This window comes from Tachypleus tridentatus, chromosome 7 (genome assembly GCF_004210375.1).
Source record: "Tachypleus tridentatus isolate NWPU-2018 chromosome 7, ASM421037v1, whole genome shotgun sequence".
NCBI lineage: Eukaryota > Metazoa > Arthropoda > Merostomata > Xiphosura > Limulidae > Tachypleus > Tachypleus tridentatus.
In genome coordinates, this window is record NC_134831.1 from 112,036,414 (window position 1) to 112,061,942 (window position 25,529).

The 25,529-nt window shown below is 35.1% G+C and overlaps 1 protein-coding gene across 5 annotated transcripts in view; it reads right to left on the bottom strand.

Annotated features, from left to right (window-relative positions):
* The window catches only part of LOC143256416 (serine/threonine-protein kinase BRSK2-like), a 92,465-nt gene that overhangs the window by 52,683 nt on the left and 14,253 nt on the right, over window positions 1–25,529 (bottom strand). For 2 of the 5 annotated variants that reach the window (XM_076513628.1, XM_076513627.1), the window contains exon 2: window positions 20,653–20,747. The exons of 2 other annotated variants lie outside the window; for them this stretch is intronic. In XM_076513628.1, the coding sequence (XP_076369743.1) occupies window positions 20,653–20,747 (95 nt within the window). Of the gene's footprint in view, window positions 1–20,612; window positions 20,748–25,529 lie in introns of all 5 variants that reach the window. One more of the 5 variants, XM_076513629.1, reaches the window with a different exon arrangement.

Genomic DNA, 25,529 nt, shown 5'->3' on the forward strand with positions numbered 1-25,529 from the left:
ATGGGCTTAGCAGGTAGCCCAATGTGGCTTTGCTATATGAAAACACACACACGCACCTGTCTCTTTTATTAAATCATTTGAGATGAAACTTCTAGTATGCAGTAATTTAGTTTTGTTGTTTCGTCGCTAGGACTAGTTTAAAAACATACATTTATTTCATAGAAAAATATTTTAAAGCTTAAATAGCAAGATAAGGTGTAAAAATACATATTTATTTAATTAAAACATTGTAAAACTTAAATAGCAGGTTAATATATAAAAACAATTATTTAATAAGGATGGGGCTTGTGAAGTTAACATTGAATACTTAACTATAAACATTTCAGTCATGACGAACTTGACTATTCTAACTTAAGGTCAAGCTTATAAAATGTGCAGAAACTCATGTAGGTCCTATAGTATTAATGTGGACCGGTATAGTCAGATGGTTAGGGCGCTCGACTCGTATACTGAGGGTCGTTGGTTCGATTCGCCGTCCCACTGAACATGCTCGCTCTTTCAGCCGTGGGAACGTTATACATTGACGCTCAATCCCACTATTCATTATTAAGAGAGTAGCTCCAGAGTTGGCGATAAGTCGTAATTATTAGCTGCCCTCCCTCTGGTGTTTCACCGCTAAATTAGGGATGGCTAGCGCAGATATCCCCAGTGTAGCTTTGCGTGAAATTCAAAAAACAAACAAACGCAGTTTTAGTTGGAAATGAAGTCTGTGTTCAGAAACACTCGATACAGTAACACCTTCATTTTGAGAAACACGATACTGTAACACCTTTATTTTGAGAAACACGATACTGTGACACCTTCATTATGAGAAACACGATACTGTGACACCTTCATTATGAGAAACACGATACTGTAACACCTTATTTATGAGAAACACGCTACTGTAACATCTTCATTATGAGAAACACGCTACTGTAACACCTTCATTATGAGAAACACGATACTGTGACACCTTCATTATGAGAAGCACAATACTGTGACACCTTCATTATGAGAAACACGGTACTGTGACACCTTCATTATGAGAAACACGGTACTGTGACACCTTCATTATGAGAAACACGATACTGTGACACCTTCATTATGAGAAACACGATACTGTGACACCTTCATTATGAGAAACACGATACTGTAACACCTTCATTATGAGAAACACGATACTGTAACACCATTATGAGAAACACGATACTGTAACACCTTCATTATGAGAAACACGATACTGTAACACTTTCATTATGAGAAACACGATACTGTGACACCTTCATTATGAGAAGCACAATACTGTGACATCTTCATTATGAGAAACACGGTACTGTGACACCTTCATTATGAGAAACACGATACTGTGAATCCTTCATTATGAGAAACACGATACAGTAACACCTTCATTATGAGAAACACGATACTGTAACACCTTCATTATGAGAAATACGATACTGTAACACCTTCATTATGAGAAACACGATACTGTAACACCTTCATTATGAGAAACACGATACTGTAACACCTTCATTATGAGAAACACGATACTGTAACACTTTCATTATGAGAAACACGATACTGTGACACCTTCATTATGAGAAACACGGTACTGTGACACCTTCATTATGAGAAACACGGTACTGTGACACCTTCATTATGAGAAACACGGTACTGTGACACCTTCATTATGAGAAACACGGTACTGTGACACCTTCATTATGAGAAACACGGTACTGTGACACCTTCATTATGAGAAACACGGTACTGTAACACCTTCATTATGAGAAGCACAATACTGTGACACCTTCATTATGAGAAACACGGTACTGTGACACCTTCATTATGAGAAACACGGTACTGTGACACCTTCATTATGAGAAACACGGTACTGTGACACCTTCATTATGAGAAACACGATACTGTGACACCTTCATTATTAGAAACACGATACTGTGACACCTTCATTATGAGAAACACGATACTGTGACACCTTTATTATGAGAAACACGATACTGTGACACCTTCATTATGAGAAACACGATACTGTGACACCTTCATTATGAGAAACAAGATACTGTGACACCTTCATTATGGGAAACACGATACTGTGACACCTTCATTATGAGAAACACGATACTGTGACACCTTCATTATGAGAAACACGATACTGTGACACCTTCATTATGAGAAACACGATACTGTGACACCTTCATTATGAGAAACACGATACTGTAACACCTTCATTATGAGAAACATTATCATATTCTTAAATAATTAATTCACTTTTAAATAAATGTTTATCTGGTGAAGAGCAAAATAATAAGTGAATAATGTCATAATATAATTATTACATAAACGTGTAATTTAGGGTTATATTTTTAAAAATAAGATTAATTAATTTATCACGCCATACTATTGAAGAAGAGAAACATATATAATTTTAATTAAAGTAATTAGCATTCTCTGAACGTTAAAATGATCCCATAGTTTTACCATTCGTTTGTTTTACTAGCCGTCCATCATGTTGAACTGACAGACTGCGAGGGAAGATATTTATTATTCTAGGTATTCTAGTCGGAAAGTTGGCTAAAAACGTCACTCTTAAGATTGATTTTATAATAGCGAGTCATGAACCATGGATTCAAAGCATGATCCGCTAGGTACTAGAGCACGTTTGGCTCGTTATGTTGAAGTATTCCACTGGAATGACTGACTAAGCACAAGTAATATACTATATGTTACTTATGTTACCAATATAAAATATAGCTGATCTTCGGACTCTGTTGAAAGAATTGTGCAAAAACAAACCAGCGAATTGACTTGTAGTTCATAAAAACACCAGAATAATGACCTTCCACTTAGCACACCCCAAACTTGAAATATCCAACTGCGCTGACGTCACAACCTTCCACTTAGCACACCCCAAACTTGAAATATCCAAATGCGCTGACGTCACAAGCTTTGTTTCTCGCAGACTGTGTAGCCAGCCTGTAAGCTAATGATCACTGAGATAATTAAACGAATATGTAATGACGTTATAAGGTTCCGATCGTATAGAAACCTGGACTATGTTTAGTATATGTTCTTTATCTTGGGTAATAGACGCATATGGTAGTTTTGTGACATGGTTTATTTATTTAATTTTGTATAATTTAGTACATAAATTAAACTTGGTATTGTGAAAATTATCATGTTTACCCATATAACTTACGTAAATCAAGAGATACGTTAAAAGTGGTTAGATACCTGAATAAATCTTTGTATAACAGCGATCACTTCTACTGATGTCTTATCTGCAACTTTACAACTTAGCCCGAGATATGCTATGTCAGCTAAGAAAAACATCCGTTCCAGAACTCACACGATACCACTGTTACGAGAGAACTTGTCCGTTTCCCATGACAACAACGTACTGTCATAAAACGTATTATCTTACCGTGTATTTCTGAATAACAAAAAAACAAACCCAGAGTTCTCTGTCGTCTTGAAATTCTGAGTAAAGTCGTGTTTATGTGTGTGTGTGTGTGTAGAAGTAATGTCGGAAGAAAACAAAAATGTGTTAAGAAACAATAATGTTGTGATAAAGATGTTAGACGGGCCTAGAGAGGATTTTTGTTCGATTGTTTTTTTTAATTTCGCGCAAAGCTACACGAGGCCTACCTGCGCTAGTCATCCCTAATTTAGTAGTGTAGATGTAGAAGAAGGCAGCTAGTTACCACTACCTACCGCCAACCCTTGGGTTACTCTTTTACCAACGAATAGTGGGATTGACCGTAACACTATAATGCCCACACGGCTTAAATGGCAAGTATACTTGATGTGACGGGAATTTGAACCCGCGAGCCTCAGATTACGAGTCGACTGCCTAACTACCTGGCCATGTTCCTGGCCTGGAATCGTGACATCCAAAGATATAAACGTGAATAATATGAGATTTAACAATTAACTAAATCAATCTGAAAGAAGTTAAAGTGAAATCATAAGTTTCGTGGATTGTGTTTGTGTCCACCGCGGGGAATCGATTCTCGGATTTTAGCGTTACAAGTCCATAGATTTACCGCTGTCCCTCCGAGGGACTTTGTAAACTTCGAATTTAAAACTTAATTAATTATACTAATCTGATAAAAGTTTACATACGAAGTACAAGCACCGAAATTTGACAATTAAAATAATTAATTAACTTGACATAAGTTTCGTGGATTTAATTATTAAAATAATTAATTAACTTGACATAAGTTTTGTGGATTTAATTATTAAAATAATTAATTAACTTTTCTCGAAACAAATAAAAGGGCATGAGAACATAACTCTATTGTTTAAGAACAAGTTTGCCTAACGATTGATTTCCGTTACCAAGTTGTACAACTACATTCTTTCGAAACTCTAGAAAACCTTTATTAAAAACATGCCTGTGGACTGAATCGTTACAAAAAGTGTATTGCTGGCAGATTTTACAGGTTTAACCTCACAGCTGGGCTGGTAGACCACTCGTTTGAACCCAGGAAAAGAAAATCGTTAAATCCAATACCGTAGACCCTTTGTCTTTCTAAGCATCATAAAGCAGAAAGGTTTTTTGTCACCCTAGCAACGAATTCTAATATTTCCCGAAGCTTTCCACTTAGAAGTATAAAAGTCCTAAATCTGTTTCTAATATTTAAGTTTAAAACAATATGGAAAGCGAGAATACAACAGACTTTTCTCTGCTTTAAGAAAATCCTTATATTGAACATAGTTTCAAACTACTTAAGTCTGCTGTTAACACATTTATCTCTAAAGAAATCACCTTTTAGTTTTCAATGGGTGTATTAGTTATGTACAAATATATCAGGTTTTAATGGATGTATTAGGTTTTTAAGGGTATATTAACTGTCTATGGATATATTATTTTTAAAGGGTATATTAATTGTTTACGGACATATTAGGTTTTAAAGGTATATTAGTTGCCTACGAATGTATTAGGTTTCTACAGGTTTATTAATTGTCTATGGACACATTAGGCTTGTAAGGGTATATTAGTTGTCTACAAATATGCTAGTTTTTATGGGTATAATATTTGTCTACAGATTTATTAGGATTCAAAGGATATATTAGTTTATCAGACGTGATTGCTTCAACGTGACTTTAGTTGGGAGGCATTATGTATCAACAAGCCACAACGTAATAAAATTCGTTGTTAAGTGGTGACCTTACCTAAACGTTGAACTATGTACTACTCTTAACAACAATCCTTGGACTACAAAATGCTCATGGTTTACACGTTGTTCACTACAGATGGAGTTAGGCTTCACTGTAATGCAGCCTTACTCTGTTGGGAAACCAATCAAAGAATAGGAAAGTGTAACGAGGAACGTGTTGTGACAACATTACGTTGTCTTTGTAGACATATATATCAACTGTTTTTCGTCATCAGGGGCGAGGAATAGAGACTTTCGGACAACTAAAATAAAGCTCTTATTCCTCACCTGACATTCTATAACTTACTACCGTTAGGTGTCGCTCACACATAAGTAAAGTACGATCACATGTTTAAGTTTATAAAACACAAACAGCGACCACGTGAAGTAGAAGGCAACTAAGGTTACGATGTATAAAAATTGTTATTTATAGTTTAAGAACCAGCCTGTTATTGGCTCCAACACACACACATACAACGATGCTGCAGTTTCAAACAGAAAGAGCGATTGTAAGAACATTTTAAATGTTTCGAGTTTAAATTGACCTTCCTGTTGTGCGAGATCCATACCAAAATAGAATGAAAACACAGAACGAACACACATTTTTAATGTATTTTATATGAGGATGCTCTCTAATAACTGTGGCCTGAACGCGTGCACTCGAAAACATTTCAACTTATCTAACACAACACAATCGCACCATAGGCTTAATACGAGGATACAAGTCATCCGTAAAAGGAATTACAGAAAATCTGGTTTAGATAGGTCTCGAAATATTAGTGGAGAATAAGTCACCCATTCACGTGCCAGGACTAGGGCTGCGTATAATAGTCTGAGATAATTAGTCCCGCGGTCTAATACAGCACAACGTGGACTCTCCTCTAAGTCACCAGGGAGTAATTATGTCCCTAGGTGTCACTAAGCCTCGTCTTCTAAAATAACTCCAAACTTGGTTACCTCCTAATGGGTAGCAATTGCTTCTCGAGAAACAGATATTAATAATATTAAATGAAACGTAATGGGTGCTTTCATTCTATAAGCTCATCTAATTGTTTCCACGCTCCACACACATTCAATATTATGACCTAGGCGTCATAATGATCAACTTTCGACTTTTTGGAATGTGAAACTAATTTAAATAGGCTTAGGGAACGAGGATAATTATAATTACTGCTTCTAGGGGGCTTACCATTCGCTTTGAGAGAGGAAAACACGAATATTTGATAAACAGAGAGTTCTGACGCGTTGGTTGGTCTTGTGGTTAGACTTTTTATAGTTATTTCGCTAGATTATGAGTTGGAGAGTAGAACAACGCATAATTTCCTGTGAAAGACATTACATAACGTAAGGTCGTTTCGTTTACGAGACACAGGGTAATGTAATTATTTTTCCTCCACAGAATGCCCTCCTACCAGTTGTTTAATGGTACGTAACACTAAAAGTAGGGCTTCCTTACCTGTGTTGGGCACAGAACACAGCCCAGTTTTGTACCATTCATTAGTTCTATAAAAGTATCATAAGTACAACCCAGGTTTGTACCATTTATTAGTTCTATAGAAGTATTATAAGCATAAACCAGACTTGTACCATTTATTACTTCTATAGAAGTATCAGAAGACAGAAGTACAACCAGGTTTGTGCCACTTATTACTCCTATTTAAGTTCTTGCTGAAAGTGAGCCACTATTTTATCTGTACGTTGACTGTATTTAACATAAAGTAAAACTGATGATAGAGCTGAGACACTAATTACATTCTACACTCAAGGTTTTCGAAGTTATCTCTAAGAATATTGTTTGTGTCACATCACCTACTCGCTTTCATAACTTCGATTTCATGTTTATCGAAACACAAGAAAAGCCTATCGAAATATTCCATACAAAGATTGTTTAACTACAATTACAAAGAAACAGGTTTGAACCTAGTCGAGAATAATATGATAAATTAATTTTTAGATAATCACCTGACAGAGACTTTGGAACATTTTGTAAAACATTTTTTTCCCCTTTTGAGTCGATGATAAAGCAATGGTGTAAATTAAGTAAAATCTTGGGGTTGGGGGAAGCTGAGCCTACATGAGATGTTGATGACGTAGCAAGAAGTTCCTACATCAACTGTAACAACTACGGAAGATCTTCAGGTTTATGAGAAACAACAAAAATGAAAATTTAGAATTTGTATACGCCAGTGTTTGTTCTTTTCAATAAGCCTAGCCCATCAACAAGATGCTTTAGATTTCTCAAAATACGACATATAATTATTTGTGTGGGAAGTCTGTTTCCACCAATAGGCACCAGTGTCTTGAAGGATGTTTATACACTAATGACTAAATATAACAGTTTTTATCTTATCCAGAATGAAACAAGTTGAAACTATATACATAGTCTAACTGTAATTAATACACTATTATAGTTTGAAGGAAAATAAAACTTAATATAATGACTAAATTACTTTAGTAAATCTCTCTCATTGTGGTTATGCATAAACCAACTTAATAGGCTATTTGTGGTATGCCCATTGCGGGTATTAAAATCTTTAGACTTAAAAGCACACAGTCTAACTGATTGTTGTTAAAACCAACGATGCTTTGTAGAGATTATTAACTCATTTGTCTTACTGTTCCCGATTTTTTTCTAAGTGTGATAAAGTAGTTGGAAGATATTTATTTCTTCTAATTGTTTACAAATCCTACCAACAAATCACACAACTAACATTCATTGTGATTGTAAAACAGATACACCTAACGTTCCTGTGTTCTCATCATTCTGATTGTAAAACAGATACACCTAACATTCCTGTGTTCTCATCATTCTGATTGTAAAACAGATACACCTAACATTCCTGTCTTCTCATCATTCTGATTGTAAAACAGATACACCTAACATTCCTGTCTTCTCATCATTCTGATTGTAAAACAGGTACACCTAACGTTCCTGTGTTCTCATCATTCTGATTGTAAAGCAGATACGCCTAACATTCCTGTCTTCTCATCATTCTGATTGTAAAACAAGTACACCTAACATTACTGTCTTCTCATCATTCTGATTGTAAAGCAGGTACACCTAACATTCCTGTCTTCTCATCATTCTGATTGTAAAGCAGATACACCTAACATTCCTGTCTTCTCATCATTCTGATTGTAAAACAGGTACACCTAACATTCCTGTCTTCTCATCATTCTGATTGTAAAGCAGATACACCTAACATTTCTGTCTTCTCATCATTCTGATTGTAAAACAGGTACACCTAACATTCCTGTCTTCTCATCATTCTGATTGTAAAGCAGATACATCTACATTCTTGTCTTCCCATCATTCTGATTGTAAAACAGGTACACCTAACGTTCCTGTCTTCTCATCATTGTGATTGTAAAACAGGTACACCTAACGTTTCTGTCTTCTCATCATTCTGATTGTGAAGCAGGTACACCTAACATTCCTGTCTTCTAATCATTGTAATTGTAAAGCAGGTACACCTAACATTCCTATCTTCTCATCATTGTAATTGTAAAGCAGATACACCTAACATTCCTGTCTTCTCATCATTCTGATTGTAAAGCAGATACACCTAACATTCCTGTCTTCTCATCATTGTGATTGTAAAACAGGTACACCTAACATTCCTGTCTTCTCATCATACTGATTGTAAAACAGGTACACCTAACATTCCTGTCTTCTCATCATTGTGATTGTGAAGCAGGTACACCTAACGTTCCTGTCGTCTCATCATTGTGATTGTAAAACAGGTACACCTAACGTTTCTGTCTTCTCATCATTTTGATTGTGAAGCAGGTACACCTAACGTTCCTGTCTTCTCATCACTGTGATTGTAAAACAGGTACACCTAACATTCCTGTCTTCTCATCATTCTGATTGTGAAGCAGGTACACCTAACGTTCCTGTCTTCTCATCATTGTAATTGTGAAGCAGATGTACAACTAACATTCCTGTCTTTTCATTACTGTGATTGTGAAGCAGATGTACAACTAACTTTACTGTCTTTTCATTACTGTGATTGTGAAGCAGATGTACAACTAACATTCCTATCTTTTCATTATTGTGATTGTGAAGCAGATGTACAACTAACATTCCTATCTTTTCATTATTGTGATTGTGAAGCAGATGTACAACTAACATTCCTATCTTTTCATTACTGTGATTGTGAAGCAGATGTACAACTAACATTCCTATCTTTTCATTACTGTGATTGTGAAGCAGATGTACAACTAACATTCCTATCTTTTCATTACTGTGATTGTGAAGCAGATGTACAACTAACATTCCTATCTTTTCATTACTGTGATTGTGAAGCAGATGTACAACTAACATTCCTATCTTTTCATTACTGTGATTGTGAAGCAGATGTACAATGATGGTAGAAACATATAAATAAAAACTATAAACAAACTCAATATCTCTCAAGAGCTTTCGAAAGTTTTACTTTTGTTTTTTCAAGAGTGAACTTGGACAGATAACGGAAACTGTTGAAAGGTTTTACTTGTGTTTAAAATGATTTGTTATACAAACGTTAGCAACTATTCCTTTACCTATTTACTAATCCACATAAAAGCGTCCCTTTACTACACAGACTCATATACTAAACTATTAATATATCAATACTCAACTCTTTAACTAATATATACGTATTATCCTCACAGTCGTGTATAAAGTTATACGAACGATATATCTTATAATTGTTGAAATAAATAAGGTTGTCTGTTTATTACAATCCTAAGTAATCTCTTCTCTTTACAACAATGCACGTTTCTGCTTATTTTGTTTTTAACAATATATTTTTTTCTTCAGAGGAACAAAGTTATTTAGAGAGACACATTTATTAACATCTAACTTCCACTGTAAGGAATCTGTGTTCTATCTTACAAGAACATTTCTTTTTGTTGTTAACACAACAAAAGATTTCTAAAGCAACATGGTGGTATTCAACCAGTCATTTCTATACTTTGTTTCTACCTCACAGACACTTCTATACGACACATAGTTAAACAGAGCTTTTCGATAGATCATCCTTTGACATTTGCATATGAAAGTGGTAAACGATGAATAGACGCAGCTCCCTCTATTTACAGAATCGGAAGAAATCGTACATCCCAGTTTCTTCCGGAAAGGTAAGAGCGGAAGCTGTGGTACACGTTCACAATATTCTGTTGCTATAGAAATGTGGAAACATCTGAATGAATTCGTTATCTTCTGTACAAAAACAATAAGCTACGAAACATATAAACACTCGAAACGGTCGTCTTATAAAGAAGAAATATACAATTATGCTTCTTATTCTAGATTTGATCAGAGTGCGAGTTTAAAAATAGTTTTATCAGGATTTTATAAACTGTATCTGTGGTTATTTTATCAGAGTTACGAAAGAGCTCCGCTCGAAAGACGGCCTACAGGGAGCACAGAGCTGATTAAGAACTGTTAGTAAATATTGATTCTTAAAGTATATTTGTTTTTTTTGTAGCGATGTGTGTGAATACAAAGTGTAGTATTCTTTACCTCCAGCCGCAATTTGATTTGTTTCTAAAAGGAAACGTAATTCAAAACGAAACAGCTTTAATAAGAGTGCTTCCCAAACATAAACTGTTTAGTACAGCGGTATGTCTCCGGATTTTCAACGCTAAAATCAGGGGTTCGATTCCCCTCGGTGGGCTGAGCAGATAGCCCGATGTAGCTTTGCTATAAGAAAAACACACACACATCACATTGATTTCTGGTGATCCATCTGTGGTTCCATCACACCTCTACTTCTCAGAATACGAACCAGCGTTAGCTTTCATTAATCTTTATTATTAACTCAATGTAATAGAATAAGCGACATCTACCGGAACGTTTCCTCTTTAGTAAGTAAAATATTGAGATATTGGAGGTAATGTGAAAAGCACTTTAAGGTAGAAAGATTTATTGTGTGATTAGGTTATTCTTTCAACATTTCTTATACAAATAGTTGCTGCAAATCAACAAAATGGTGCTGATACGAGTCAGATGAGTTCCTTTTTTTCCAGGTTTGGTCCATACAGCTAATACCTGGTTAATATTTTACACGCGCTTTATGTGATGCACTCGTATTTCGTGCGCTACTCAGCATTTGTAATTTGTTGTTACAGTTTAAACTCCGGAAACTGAAGAACTGAGTTAAAACCAACAGTCGGCGCTTTCTGAAATGTCCTTGTTGTACACACTACGTATTGCGTGACGTAATGTGACGTGTTTAGTTGGCTCTAAAGAAAGATTACCGGGTTTGAAGTACCCGAACAAAAACTCTTTAATTAGCTCCTGCAGAAGGTTTATCTCTCCTGCTTACAAATTCAAGTTAAACACTAGGGGTACATTTCAGGTAATTAGTTCAATGGTGGCTCAGCGACAAGTATGAACACTAAAAACCAGGATTCGATACCTGAGGTAAGAAAAGAAGAGATGGCCAACCGTGTAGCTTTGTGGTTAACAAGAAACAAGGTAACCTTAGATAATTTGTTGCTCAAGGTCCAGTTATAAACGAATAACACGGCAATGTTTTCACTTTCATTCACGATCGTGGTCTAACCAAATAACCTATTGTACGAACCTGCAGCGAATAAAAAACAAATACCACAGCTACTGGTACTTTTAATTATTTTTCACTTTAAGTTTAAAATAAACTCATTCATACAAAAACTCTCAACAAAGAACTTGTTTGTTTAAAGTTAAGCACAGCTTCTGAACTCTGCCTATCACGGTATCAAAACCCTGTTTCGAGCGTTATAAATCCGCAGACATACCAAAAAGTCCTCAACCAATAAAACAACCAACACAGTTTGTTCATAGTAAGTTATAAATATTTTGTGAGATGAATTTTAATTGTAATTTACACGTATGATCTTAACTCTAATTATACAACGTAATTTTTATTATAATTCACTACACGTGCGTAAAACCAATAAATCACAGAATAAGCATATTCTATCACGTTTATACTAATACCTTTGATACTTACAAGTTTATAAAATGTAGCTTCTATAAATGTTGTCTTTTTATTAATTTTGTGTGAAATCTAATTTAAGTATAATAACTTTTACCTTGTTTTATAAGTTTTCTGTTCCACATACAACTATACTTTAGAGGTGCTGTTATAATCCATATGAGGAATGATTTGATGGACGACATTTAAATTGATAGTGCGGATATAAGAGTGCCAAACGTAGCGGTTGTTTCCATATTTTTATATAGATCCATAAGAAATGATATTTGGATAATGGTAATATCTTAGAAAATCCTCTGTTATAAAACAATGACCAGTTATACAGATGACTGTTATTTAGTCCAATGAATCAGGTATTTGATGACCAGTTATACAGGACTGTTACTCGGTCTAATGAATTCGGTATTTGATGACCAAATATACAGATGACTGTTATTTAGTCTACATCATAACTTGCTAGAGGCGATTTTATATCTACACATTTCACGGCCTTTCGCTTCATTTTGGGCCATGACCATTATGAACAAGAATGACAGTCTTCAAATGGTCCTACTGACCACTGCTTTGAAAGAACTGTTTCCAAAGAGTCTTTAGTGTCTCAAGTCTTTTGGTAAGACGTGAACAGTCTCAAATAAGTAGATTTTACAAGCGACTCCATTCGGCCAATCATTTTTCTTCAAGAATAGAATTAAGTCTATTGAACGACACTTTCAAGACTGCTCCAAAAACAGCAGTCGATGTAGTTTCTAGAATTAGTGGTATTGATGGTACCATTCCACATCATACATTTGTTTACTTGTCGTATTGGTGGTACCATTCCACATCATACATTTGTTTACTTGTCATATTGATGGTACCATTCCACATCATACATTTGTTTACTTGTCGCATTGATGGTACCATTCCACATCATACATTTGTTTACTTGTCATATTGATGGTACCATTCCACATCATACATTTGTTTACTTGTCGCATTGATGGTACCATTCCACATCATACATTTGTTTACTTGTCGCATTGATGGTACCATTCCACATCATACATTTGTTTACTTGTCGCATTGATGGTACCATTCCACATCATACATTTGTTTACTTGTCGCATTGATGGTACCATTCCACATCATACATTTGTTTACTTGTCGCATTGATGGTACCATTCCACATCATACATTTGTTTACTTGTCGCATTGATGGTACCATTCCACATCATACATTTGTTTACTTGTCGCATTGATGGTACCATTCCACATCATACATTTGTTTACTTGTCGCATTGATGGTACCATTCCACATCATACATTTGTTTACTTGTCGCATTGATGGTACCATTCCACATCATACATTTGTTTACTTGTCGCATTGATGGTACCATTCCACATCATACATTTGTTTACTTGTCGCATTGATGGTACCATTCCACATCATACATTTGTTTACTTGTCGCATTGATGGTACCATTCCACATCATACATTTGTTTACTTGTCGCATTGATGGTACCATTCCACATCATACATTTGTTTACTTGTCGCATTGATGGTACCATTCCACATCATACATTTGTTTACTTGTCGCATTGATGGTACCATTCCACATCATACATTTGTTTACTTGTCGCATTGATGGTACCATTCCACATCATACATTTGTTTACTTGTCGCATTGATGGTACCATTCCACATCATACATTTGTTTACTTGTCGTATTGATGGTACCATTCCACATCATACATTTGTTTACTTGTCGTATTGATGGTACCATTCCACATCATACATTTGTTTACTTGTCGTATTGATGGTACCATTCCACATCATACATTTGTTTACTTGTCGTATTGATAGTACCATTCCACATCATACATTTGTTTACTTGTCGCATTGATGGTACCATTCCACATCATACATTTGTTTACTTGTCGCATTGATGGTACCATTCCACATCATACATTTGTTTACTTGTCGTATTGATGGTACCATTCCACATCATACATTTGTTTACTTGTCGTATTGATGGTACCATTCCACATCATACATTTGTTTACTTGTCATATTGATGGTACCATTCCACATCATACATTTGTTTACTTGTCATATTGATGGTACCATTCCACATCATACATTTGTTTACCTATCCAATAATGATTATTCTTGCTGATACAATATTTTCCCCCACTGACAAACACTTCGTGTATTTTTATTGGAAGCGGTACAGATCTGGTTCCAAGGTTTTTCCAAATCAAATTACACACTTGAGGATTGGCTCCACAGTGAGGTACAGCTCTTGTTTGGAAAAAAGAAAATATTTCTCCACATGTTGTTGTTCTAGAATCAACGAAAATGGTCGTCTGGTTATGTTGTGGTTGAAGGGTGCGAGTAAACGTAACATTCGTTTGCAAATGATTCTTCACTAATGAGACTTGAACATTCCATAAAAGCCTATTGTGACTGACCAGTTTCCATGCCCTAGCTATCCACGAATGAATTATTCACAAAGGTTTATGCTATAAACTTTAAAGTGAAATGTGAGAAAGCAGTGTACATTTGCTGATGAACGAACGGTTTCTATTTTAGGTGACAGGAATTATAACCAGAAAATACCAAACTAAGGAATGAATGCCACTCTTCTGCATAGCACTGGTTTTTCTGTTTTTGTAGGATATTATAAATGCTGATTAATCTTGAATTTTTGTTTCTGAAATCAAAAACTCATTTCAACGTATACGTTAAACATTTCAATATTTATTATTAAAATTACTCAGTTTTTAAATTAGAAAATTCAAGTTCTACAAATAAAGCATTTATAATTTGAACTATCTGAAGAGGAGTTGGAAGCTTAGCAGAATATTTCTGTGACGATGTTACGTCTCTCTTCAGTTTCCAGCAAGTGGGTCGGATTCAAAGTAATCGATTTTATGGTCGATTCTACTTTTTAGTCTTCCACCTCCTTACATAATTCTCTTGAATTACAGTGGTAGCTATAATGTACAAAGGTTATCGTTTGAGTAGAAGTACGAGAAACAAAAACATGTCCAAGGGTTAAGCAGATTGGTATCCAACTCATCTGGTTGGTAGCTATAATGTAAAAAGGTTATCGTTTGAGTAGAAGTATGAGAAACAAAACATGTCCAAGCGTTAAGCAGATTGGTATCCAACTGGTTGGTAGATATAATGTACAAAGGTTATCGTTTGAGTAGAAGTACGAGAAACAAAAACATGTCCAAGGGTTAAGCAGATTGGTATCCAACTCATCTGGTTCGGGATTATACAAAATAGGAAGGTTTAAACACTGACTGTAGCAAATAGTTAGATCATCTCTCTGATGACCAGGAAGACGTTTTTGAATCTTGATTGTTTAGGTTTTAATTTCTAGAATACGTTTATGCAGTAGAATGCCATAATCAGTAGCTATTTGATCGAAATCTTGGTGCATTCCAGAGATCAAGGGTTTTGAGCTAAGAGATGAGATAGAGATTGTGGTTTACTTGTTTGTTTTGTTAAGAGGTAGAAATCTGTGCCCACAACAGGTATAAACTGGGATTTTATAGTCACAAACCTTCAACTTTCTGCTGAACCACTGGGAGGAGGGATACAGCATGAGCTTCAGGCTTATGAAATGTGGCTAATACTAGAGTTTACAGGTTTTGAATAGGCAGATATTGACGTTTACAGCTTTTTAATAGGTAGATATCGATGTTTACAGCTTTTCATACGTAGAAATTGACGCTTACAGCTTTTGAATGGTCGATATCGATGTTTATAGCTTTTGAACAGATCGATATTGACGTTTACAGCTTTTGAACAGATCGATATTGACGTCTACAGCCTTTGAACAGATCGATATTGACGTCTACAGCTTTTGAACAGATCGATATTGACGTCTACAGCTTTTGAACAGGTCGATATTAACGTCTACAACTTTTGAACAGGTCGATATTAACGTTTACAGCTTTTGAATAGGTCGATATTGACGTTTACAGTTTTTGAATAGGTCGATATTGACGTTTACAGTTTTTGAATAGGTCGATATTGACGTTTACAGCTTTTAAATAGGTCGATATTGACGTCTACAGCTTTTGAACAGATCGATATTGACGTTTACAGTTTTTGAACAGGTCGATATTGATGTTTACAGCTTTTGAATAGGTCGATATTGGCGTTTACAGCTTTTGAACAGATCGATATTGACGTCTACAGCTTTTGAACAGGTTGATATTGACGTTTACAGCTTTTGAATAGGTCGATATTGACGTTTACAGCTTTTGAACAGATCGATATTGACGTCTACAGCTTTTAACTAGGTCGATATTGACGTTTACAGCTTTGAAATAGGTCGATATTGACGTTTACAGCTTTTGAACAGATCGATATTGACGTTTACAGCTTTTTAATAGGTAGATATCGATGTTTACAGCTTTTCATACGTAGAAATTGACGCTTACAGCTTTTCATACGTAGAAATTGACGCTTACAGCTTTTCATACGTAGAAATTGACGCTTACAGCTTTTGAATGGTCGATATCGAAGTTTATAGCTTTTGTACAGGTCGATATTGACGTTTACAGCTTTTGCATAGGTCGATATTAACGTCTACAGCTTTTGAACAGGTCCATATTAACGTTTACAGCTTTTGAATAGGTCGATATTAACGTTTAGAGCTTTTCAACAGATCGATATTGATGTTTACAGTTTTTGAATAGGTCGATATTGACGTTTACAGCTTTTGAACAGATCGATATTGACGTTTACAGCTTTTGAATAGGTAGAGATTGACGTTTACAGCTTTAGAATAGGTCGATATTGATGTTTACAGCTTTTGAACAGATCGATTTTTACGTTTACAGCTTTTGAATAGATAGATATTGATGTTTACAGTTTTTGAACAGGTCGATATTGATGTTTACAGCTTTTGAATAGGTCGATATTGACGTTTACAGCTTTTGAACAGATCGATATTGACGTCTACAGCTTTTTAATATGTAGTGATTGACGTTTACAGCTTTTGAATAGGTCGATATTGACGTTTGCAGCTTTTGAACAGATCGATATTGACGTCTACAGCTTTTTAATATGTAGTGATTGACGTTTGCAGCTTTTGAACAGATCGATATTGATGTTTACAGCTTTTGAATAGGTCGATATTGACGTTTGCAGCTTTTGAACAGATCGATATTGATGTTTACAGCTTTTGAATAGGTAGTGATTGACGTTTACAGCTTTTGAACAGATCGATATTGACGTCTGCAGCTTTTGAACAGGTCGATATTAACATCTACAGCTTTTGAACAGGTCGATATTAACATCTACAGCTTTTAAATAGGTCGATATTGACGTTTACAGTTTTTGAATAGGTCGATATTGACGTTTACAGCTTTTAAATAGGTCGATATTGACGTCTACAGCTTTTGAATAGGGCGACATTGGCGTTTACAGCTTTTGAAAAGGTCGATATTGACGTTTACAGCTTTTGAATATATCGATATTGATGTTTACAGCTTTTGAACAGATCGATATTGATGTTTACAGCTTTTGAACAGATCGATATTGACGTTTACAGCTTTTGAACAGGTCGATATTGACGTTTACAGCTTTTGAATAGGTCGATATTGACGTTTACAGCTTTCGAATAGATCGATATTGATGTTTACAGCTTTTGAACAGATCGATATTGATGTTTACAGCTTTTGAACAGATCGATATTGATGTTTACAGCTTTTGAATAGGTCGATATTGACATTTACAGCTTTTGAATAGGTCGATATTGGCGTTTACAGCTTTTGAATAGATCGATATTGACGTTTACAGCTTTTGAATAGATCGATATTGACGTTTACAGCTTTTGAAAAGGTAGAGATTGACGTTTACAGCTTTTGAACAGATCGATATTGACGTTTACAGCTTTTGAACAGATCGATATTGACGTTTACAGCTTTTGAACAGGTCGATATTGACGTTTACAGCTTTTGAACAGATCGATATTGATGTTTACAGCTTTTGAAGTGTCATTAATATTGGAGATTACAAGTTTTGAAACTAAGTAGAAACTGGAGTTTACAGCTTTTGATATTTGAAGGTTTCATTAGCTAGAGAACCAGAAGACAACAAAATTTATGTTCGGTGTTAATCCTAGTTCTGTAGTTCCTCCAAATTCCAAATAGTCTGCCTTTTATCTTATATCATTACTTTGAAACAATGCTGTAACAGACAAAATTAAGCCTAATATGGCCTATAACAAAAACTGTAGTTTTTCCCGCAATTAAACACGAAGTATCAAAATATTTACGTAAAGATATGCTTTTCCATAATTAAAATAACGCATAAAAACAAACTTTCCAGTAGTTCGACATAATCTATAATTATAAAAGTGCGTGTAAGTGGGTCTATGTGTGGCCACCGTCAGCCCAAGATGAAAGAGCCTAGAAACCTGAAATTAAGCACATACCAAGTGAGACTGTTCACTTTGGTATTATTACTTGTGCACGTGTGAGGTACGTGACGTCAGCAAGCAAAAATCCACATTGAAAACAGTATCTAACCGCCATTGCTCCTAGACCAAAGAACTTAGAAATCTAAAACTTTGCACCCATTCTAACTGGTCACTGGGGGTTTGAACCTGGTTATTATTACTTATCTACGTGCGTGCGCAAGTGTATCTTTTTGTCAAGCAAGCTAATGCAAAACCACACTCGAATTTGTGACTGTCGTAGCACCAACCGCAAAGATTTTAAAAACGTGAAATTTTACACTCATATTAAGTGAGCCCTGAGGATCTGAAATTTTACACCAATATTAAGTGAGCCCTGAGGATCTGAAATTTTACACCAATATTAAATGAGCCCTGAGGATCTGAATCTTATCACGTGCGCGCTCACTTGCATGCGCATCTTTGTAACGAAACAAGCTAGCAAAACCCACGTGGGGTTTCTTATATACAGATAGAGCTCACAGACAAACAGACTCGCGCACGTGCGTTTCTGTGTTTATGTGAGCACCATAGCTCCAAGATGAAATAACCTGGCCACCTAATATTTTACAAACATACGAAGTGCACCCTGAAAGTTTGCACCAGCCTATTATTGCTTATCTACATGCACGTGTATTTCGTTATGCGAAAAAATACATGGGAAAGAAACGTGCACGTGCATGCGGATATTAATAGTGAAGCAATCTAACGAAAACAAAAAAGTCCTTCTTTACATAAAAAACTTCTAATGTATACAAAATCAAGTGCGTTTTGGTTATAATACGTTCTAACAATGGTTTTTATATCCTCTTGCTTAGCAGTAAAAGTAAAACCAAATATTGTAGTAACAATGGCGTGTTGTGAAAGTAGAAAAACAAATACGTAAACTATAAAACTGAAACTGTTTTCTAATTTAGAGGCTCCGTTAGTTAAATAGGTTCGTCTTCTTATCATTTAAGTTTAAAATCGAAGGGCAAGTCAGAGGGAAGGTTACTTCTATGAACATCCAGTAAAGAAGTGACAAACATGTAAATTACACTTTTGTTTAAATGGGTTCAGAATACACGGACCGACAAAGTCATCTATCTACAAGTCAACATAATAACCCGAGCGAAGATGAATACGTGTGATAGTTCATAACAAAACAGAGGAAGGAAACATGATGTCAAATTGTTTACTGAAATATAAAAGATTTTTTTTAAAGGAACAACTACAAATTCCAAGTCGAATTCACATGTAAACTCATATTTGCACGAGTGTATTTTATAGAGGATTACGTCACATAAGATTGTCATGTATAGCACGTGTTAAGCTGGGTTAGACGATCCTCTCTCACTGAATAATGTATAAAACTCACCTTATAACAAACACAATTTTTGTTCTGTTTCGCAGCTTGAAGAAGTACGGATTGGTCAAGAAGAGTAAAAAAGCTGTCTGTCTCGTGCAAGAGACGTCTGGTCATTGGTCTCTAGTGATGTGTTTTGTTTTGTTTAAGAAATAAATTATCTTTATAATTTTCAAAATACCATTAGATCCTTAGGACTGAGTCTCTTCTGTTAGCAACTTCAAACACCACATACCTTTCTCAGAACGGAGTGGGACCCGGCATAGCCAGGTGGTTATGGTGTTTGACAACTCGCAACCTGCGGGTCGTGGGTTCGAATCCTCATCCCACCAAACGTACTCACCCTTTCAGCCGTGGAGTGTTATAATGTGACTGTCGATCCCAATATTCGTTGGTAAAAGCGTAGCCCAAGAGTTGGGGGTGAGTGTTGATGACTATCGTTAAGTCTTTCGCCGCTAAATTAGGAGCAGCTAGCGCAGACAGAGTCCTTGTGTAGCTTTGCGCGAAATTCAGACCAACACCAAAATGGAGTCAGAAAACTACAGTTTTATACATAGCTATCTCAGAACGGAAACACAGAGCTACAGTTTCACACCCACCTTCCTCACAACGGAGTTACCAAGCTAATTTCACACACACCTCAATCAGAACGGAGTCACCCAGCTAGTTTGACACCCACCTTTCTCAGAACGGAGTCACCCAGCTAGTCTGACACCCACCTTTCTCAGAACGGAGTCACTGAGCTTTTCTCTGTTCACGATCTTCACAGCTACCTTTCTTCCAGTTACACAATGAACACCAAGTTTCACCAAACCTGAAGAAGAAAAGTGAGTGTTCAACCTAATTTGTCAATGAGAGTATACAATAATATGACGTAACATTCACAACGCAGAAAGTATACAATAATATGACGTAACATTCACAACGCAGAAAGTATACAATAATATGACGTAACGTTCACAACGCAGAAAGTATACAATAATATGACGTAACGTTCACAACGCAGAAAGTATACAATAATATGACGTAACGTTCACAACGCAGAAAGTATACAATAATATGACGTAACGTTCACAACGCAGAAAGTATACAATAATATGACGTAACATTCACAACGCAGAAAGTATACAATAATATGACGTAACATTCACAACGCAGAAAGTATACAATAATATGACGTAACATTCACAACGCAGAAAGTATACAATATGACGTAACATTCACAACGCAGAAAGTATACAATAATATGACGTAACATTCACAACGCAGAAAGTATACAATAATATGACGTAACATTCACAACGCAGAAAGTATACAATAATATGACGTAACATTCACAACGCAGAAAGTATACAATAATATGACGTAACATTCACAACGCAGAAAGTATACAATAATATGACGTAACGTTCACAACGCAGAAAGTATACAATAATATGACGTAACGTTCACAACGCAGAAAGTATACAATAATATGACGTAACGTTCACAACGCAGAAAGTATACAATAATATGAAGTAACGTTCACAACGCAGAAAGTATACAATAATATGACGTAACATTCACAACGCAGAAAGTGTACAATAATATGACGTAACATTCACAACGCAGAAAGTGTACAATAATATGACGTAACATTCACAACGCAGAAAGTATACAATAATATGACGTAACATTCACAACGCAGAAAGTATACAATATGACGTAACATTCACAACGCAGAAAATATACAATATGACGTAACATTCACAACGCAGAAAATATACAATATGACGTAACATTCACAACGCAGAAAGTATACAATAATATGACGTTACATTCACAACGCAGAAAGTATACAATAACATGACGTAACATTCACAACGCAGAAAGTATACAATAACATGACGTAACATTCACAACGCAGAAAGTATACAATAATATGACGTAACATTCACAACGCAGAAAGTATACAATAATATGACGTAACATTCACAACGCAGAAAATATACAATATGACGTAACATTCACAACGCAGAAAGTATACAATAATATGACGTAACATTCACAACGCAGAATGTATACAATAATATGACGTAACATTCACAACGCAGAAAGTATACAATAATATGACGTAACATTCACAACGCAGAAAATATAAAGTACATGTTGTTGACATACTTTATGAACATTTGATGCAATAATAACAAAAAAAATCATTTTAAAATTTTATTTTAATCAAGGACAATCAAGAGTAAACTATATACATAAATAAACAGACGTTCCTGACGTCAATGGAGCCTTTTCTCCAGTTTCCTAGCATCATAAAAAGAATCTCGAACCTTATCTTACATCGAATGTAGGCGAATTGAAAATGTTTGACGCTAAGCAATGTAAGATTATTTGTAATGAAATCAAGTTTCTCTGGCGAAATAAATGAGTCGAAAACACACGGGTAAGATTTAATATGAAACACATGACATCAAGACAGAACTCGTGCAGACAAAAGGCTGCGGCACGTAAAACTGATTATCCCGTTGCTAAGCAACCAATCTAACGATTAATACACTTTTTCCCTCCTATCTTTCTCATTTATTGTGAAATTGATACTGTAGGGGTGAGCAAATTATCTCGGAATGATTTGTACTTATATCTAGAAATGACTCTCTTTATTTAGCTGGGATACCAAGGTTAAGAAAGGCTTGACTCTTTAAACTGTGTTAATATTTTAACTTTAGACTAATCTACAAGAACAAGTGTCCTAAAGGAAATACGTTATTTGTTTTTTTCAGTCTCTTTACCAAGACATACATTAAATCCAAGGGCTGTAAAACTAGGAACAGTGAATGTGGGAAAGTGTTTTGTTTTTTTTAGTGTCTCTTTAGCAAGACTTAAGTTTCATTCGAGGACTTTAAATGTAACAGAGGTGATATCTATAAGCTAAGATATTTTCAACAAAATATTTGTTAAGCATTAGTACCAAGCACCAACCTGGGTTTGGGTTCACTTTCTAAGCGTTAGATGCATTCACACGTATCGTTAAGCTACTGTTAACATTTGAATGTTTTTTTATCCATAAAACAGTATTTGAGAGTTATGACACATACGACACCTTTCACACAATATGGGCCTAAACGGTTATGTTAAAGTTCGATTATAGCCGTCCCGAATTGTCATACTGTGATCAGATAGAAACCAGCCAGCCAGCCAGCGGAACCTAGAATTGTCATACTGTGATCAGATAGAAACCAGCCAGCGGAACCTACTTTCAAAAGGGTTGAGTATGAAGGTTTAAGGCGATTAATGGAATTGACTGTCATTTTTATAATGCTGAAAATACTTTGGATATTCAGCTCCATTATACAGATTATTATCATGAAAGTCGAGGCTGGAATCACTAAATAATTTATCTTATTATAAATGTAGAATGTGTGGCTGTATAGATGTTGGTCAGTAACTGAATAACTTATTATAGGTGTAGGATGTGTGGTTCTATAGATGTTGATTAATCACTGAATAATTTATCTTACTCTAGGTATCGGATGTGAGGTCCTATAGGTTTTGGGTAATCACTGAATAATTAATTTTACAGATGTAGGAAGTATGGTCCTATAGGTCTTGGTTAGTAACTGAATAATGGATTTTATAATAGATGTAGGAGTTGTGGTCCTATAGGTGTTGGTCAGTAACTGAATAATTAACTTATTGTAGGTGTAGGATGTGTGGTGCTATAAATTTTGGTTAATCACTGAATAATTCATCTTATGATAGGTGTAGGAAGTTTGATTATGTAACTGTTTGTTAATCACTGAATAATTCATCTTATGATAGGTGTAGGAAGTTTGATTATTTAACTGTTTGTTAATCACTGAATAATTCATCTTATGATAGGTGTAGGAAGTTTGATTATTTAACTGTTTGTTAATCACAGAATAATTTATCTTATTGCAGGTGTAGGATGTGTGGTTCTATAGACGTTGGTCAATAACTGAATAATTTATCTTATTACATGTGTACAATGTGTGGTCTTATAGGTGTTGATGAATCATTGAATAATTTATGTTATTAAAGGAGTAGGACGTATGGCCATACAGGTGTTTATTAATCACAGAATAATTTATCTGATTCTAGATGTAGGTGTGGTCTTAAAGGAGTTGGTTAGTAACTGAATAATTTATCTAATTAGAAGTGTAGAATGTGTGGTCCTATAGATGTTGGGTAACCACTGAATAATTTATCTTATTACAAGTGTAGGATGTGTAGTCATACAGGTGTTGGTAAGTAACTGGTTTATTAACTTATAGTGTAGGAAGTGTGGGTCTATAAATGTTCGTTAATCACTGAATAATTTATCTTACCATAATCGTATGATGTCTGGTTCTATAGGTGTTGGTCAGTAACTCAATAATTAACTTATAGGAGTAGGACATATGGTCCTATAAGTGTTGGGTAATCACTGAATAATTTACGTTATTATAGGTGTGGGATGTGTAATCCTATAGGTGTTATTGAATAACTGAATAATTTACGTTGTTATAGGTGTGGGATGTATAATCCTATAGGTGTTATTGAATCACTGAGTAATTTACGTTATTATAGGTGTGGGATGTGTAATCCTATAGGTGTTATTGAATCACTGAATAATTTATCCTATTACTGGTTAGGACGTATTATCCTATAGAGGTTGGTCAATAACTGAATAATTAACATATTATAGTGTCTGGTGTGGAGTCATATAGCTGTTCTTTAATCACTTAATAATGCATCTTATTATAGATGTACGATGTGTGGTTTCATTGGTGTTGGTCAGTAACTCAATAATTAAGTTATTATAGGTTTAGAATGTGTGGTCTTACAGGTGTTGGTTACTCTCTGAATAATTTATATTATAACAAGTGTAAGATGTGTGGTCCTATAGGTGTTGTTAATCACAGAATAATTTATCCTATTACAGGTGTAGGACATATTGTCCTTTTGAGGTTGATCAGTAACTGTATAATTAATATTATATGTGTATGATGTGTGGTCCTATAGGTGTTGGTGAATCACTGAATTATTTATCTTATGACAGGTGTAGGATGTGTGGTCCTATAGCTGTTGTTTAATCACTGAATAATGTATCTTATTATAGGTGTAAGTTGAGTGATTCTATAGGTGTTGGTCAGTGATTGAATAATTAACTTATTGTAGGTGTAGGATGTGTGGTCCTATAGGCATTGGTGAATCACTGAATTATTTATCGTATGACAGGTGCAGGATGTGTGGTCCTATAGGCGTTGGTGAATCACTGAATTATTTATCGTATGACAGGTGCAGGATGTGTGGTCATATAGGTGTTTATTAATCACAGAATAATTTATCTGATTCTAGCTGTAGAAGGTGTGGTCCTATAGGAGTTGGTTAATAACTGAATAATTTATCTAATTAGAGGTGTAGAATGTGTAGTGCTATAGAAGTTGGTGAATCACTGAATAATTTATCTTATTTCAGGTGTATGATGTGTGGTCAGTAACTGAAAAATGTATCTAATTATAGGTGTAGAATGTGTGGTCCTATAGATATTGGTCAGTAACTAAATAATTTATCTTATTATAAGTGTAGGATGTGTGGTGCTATA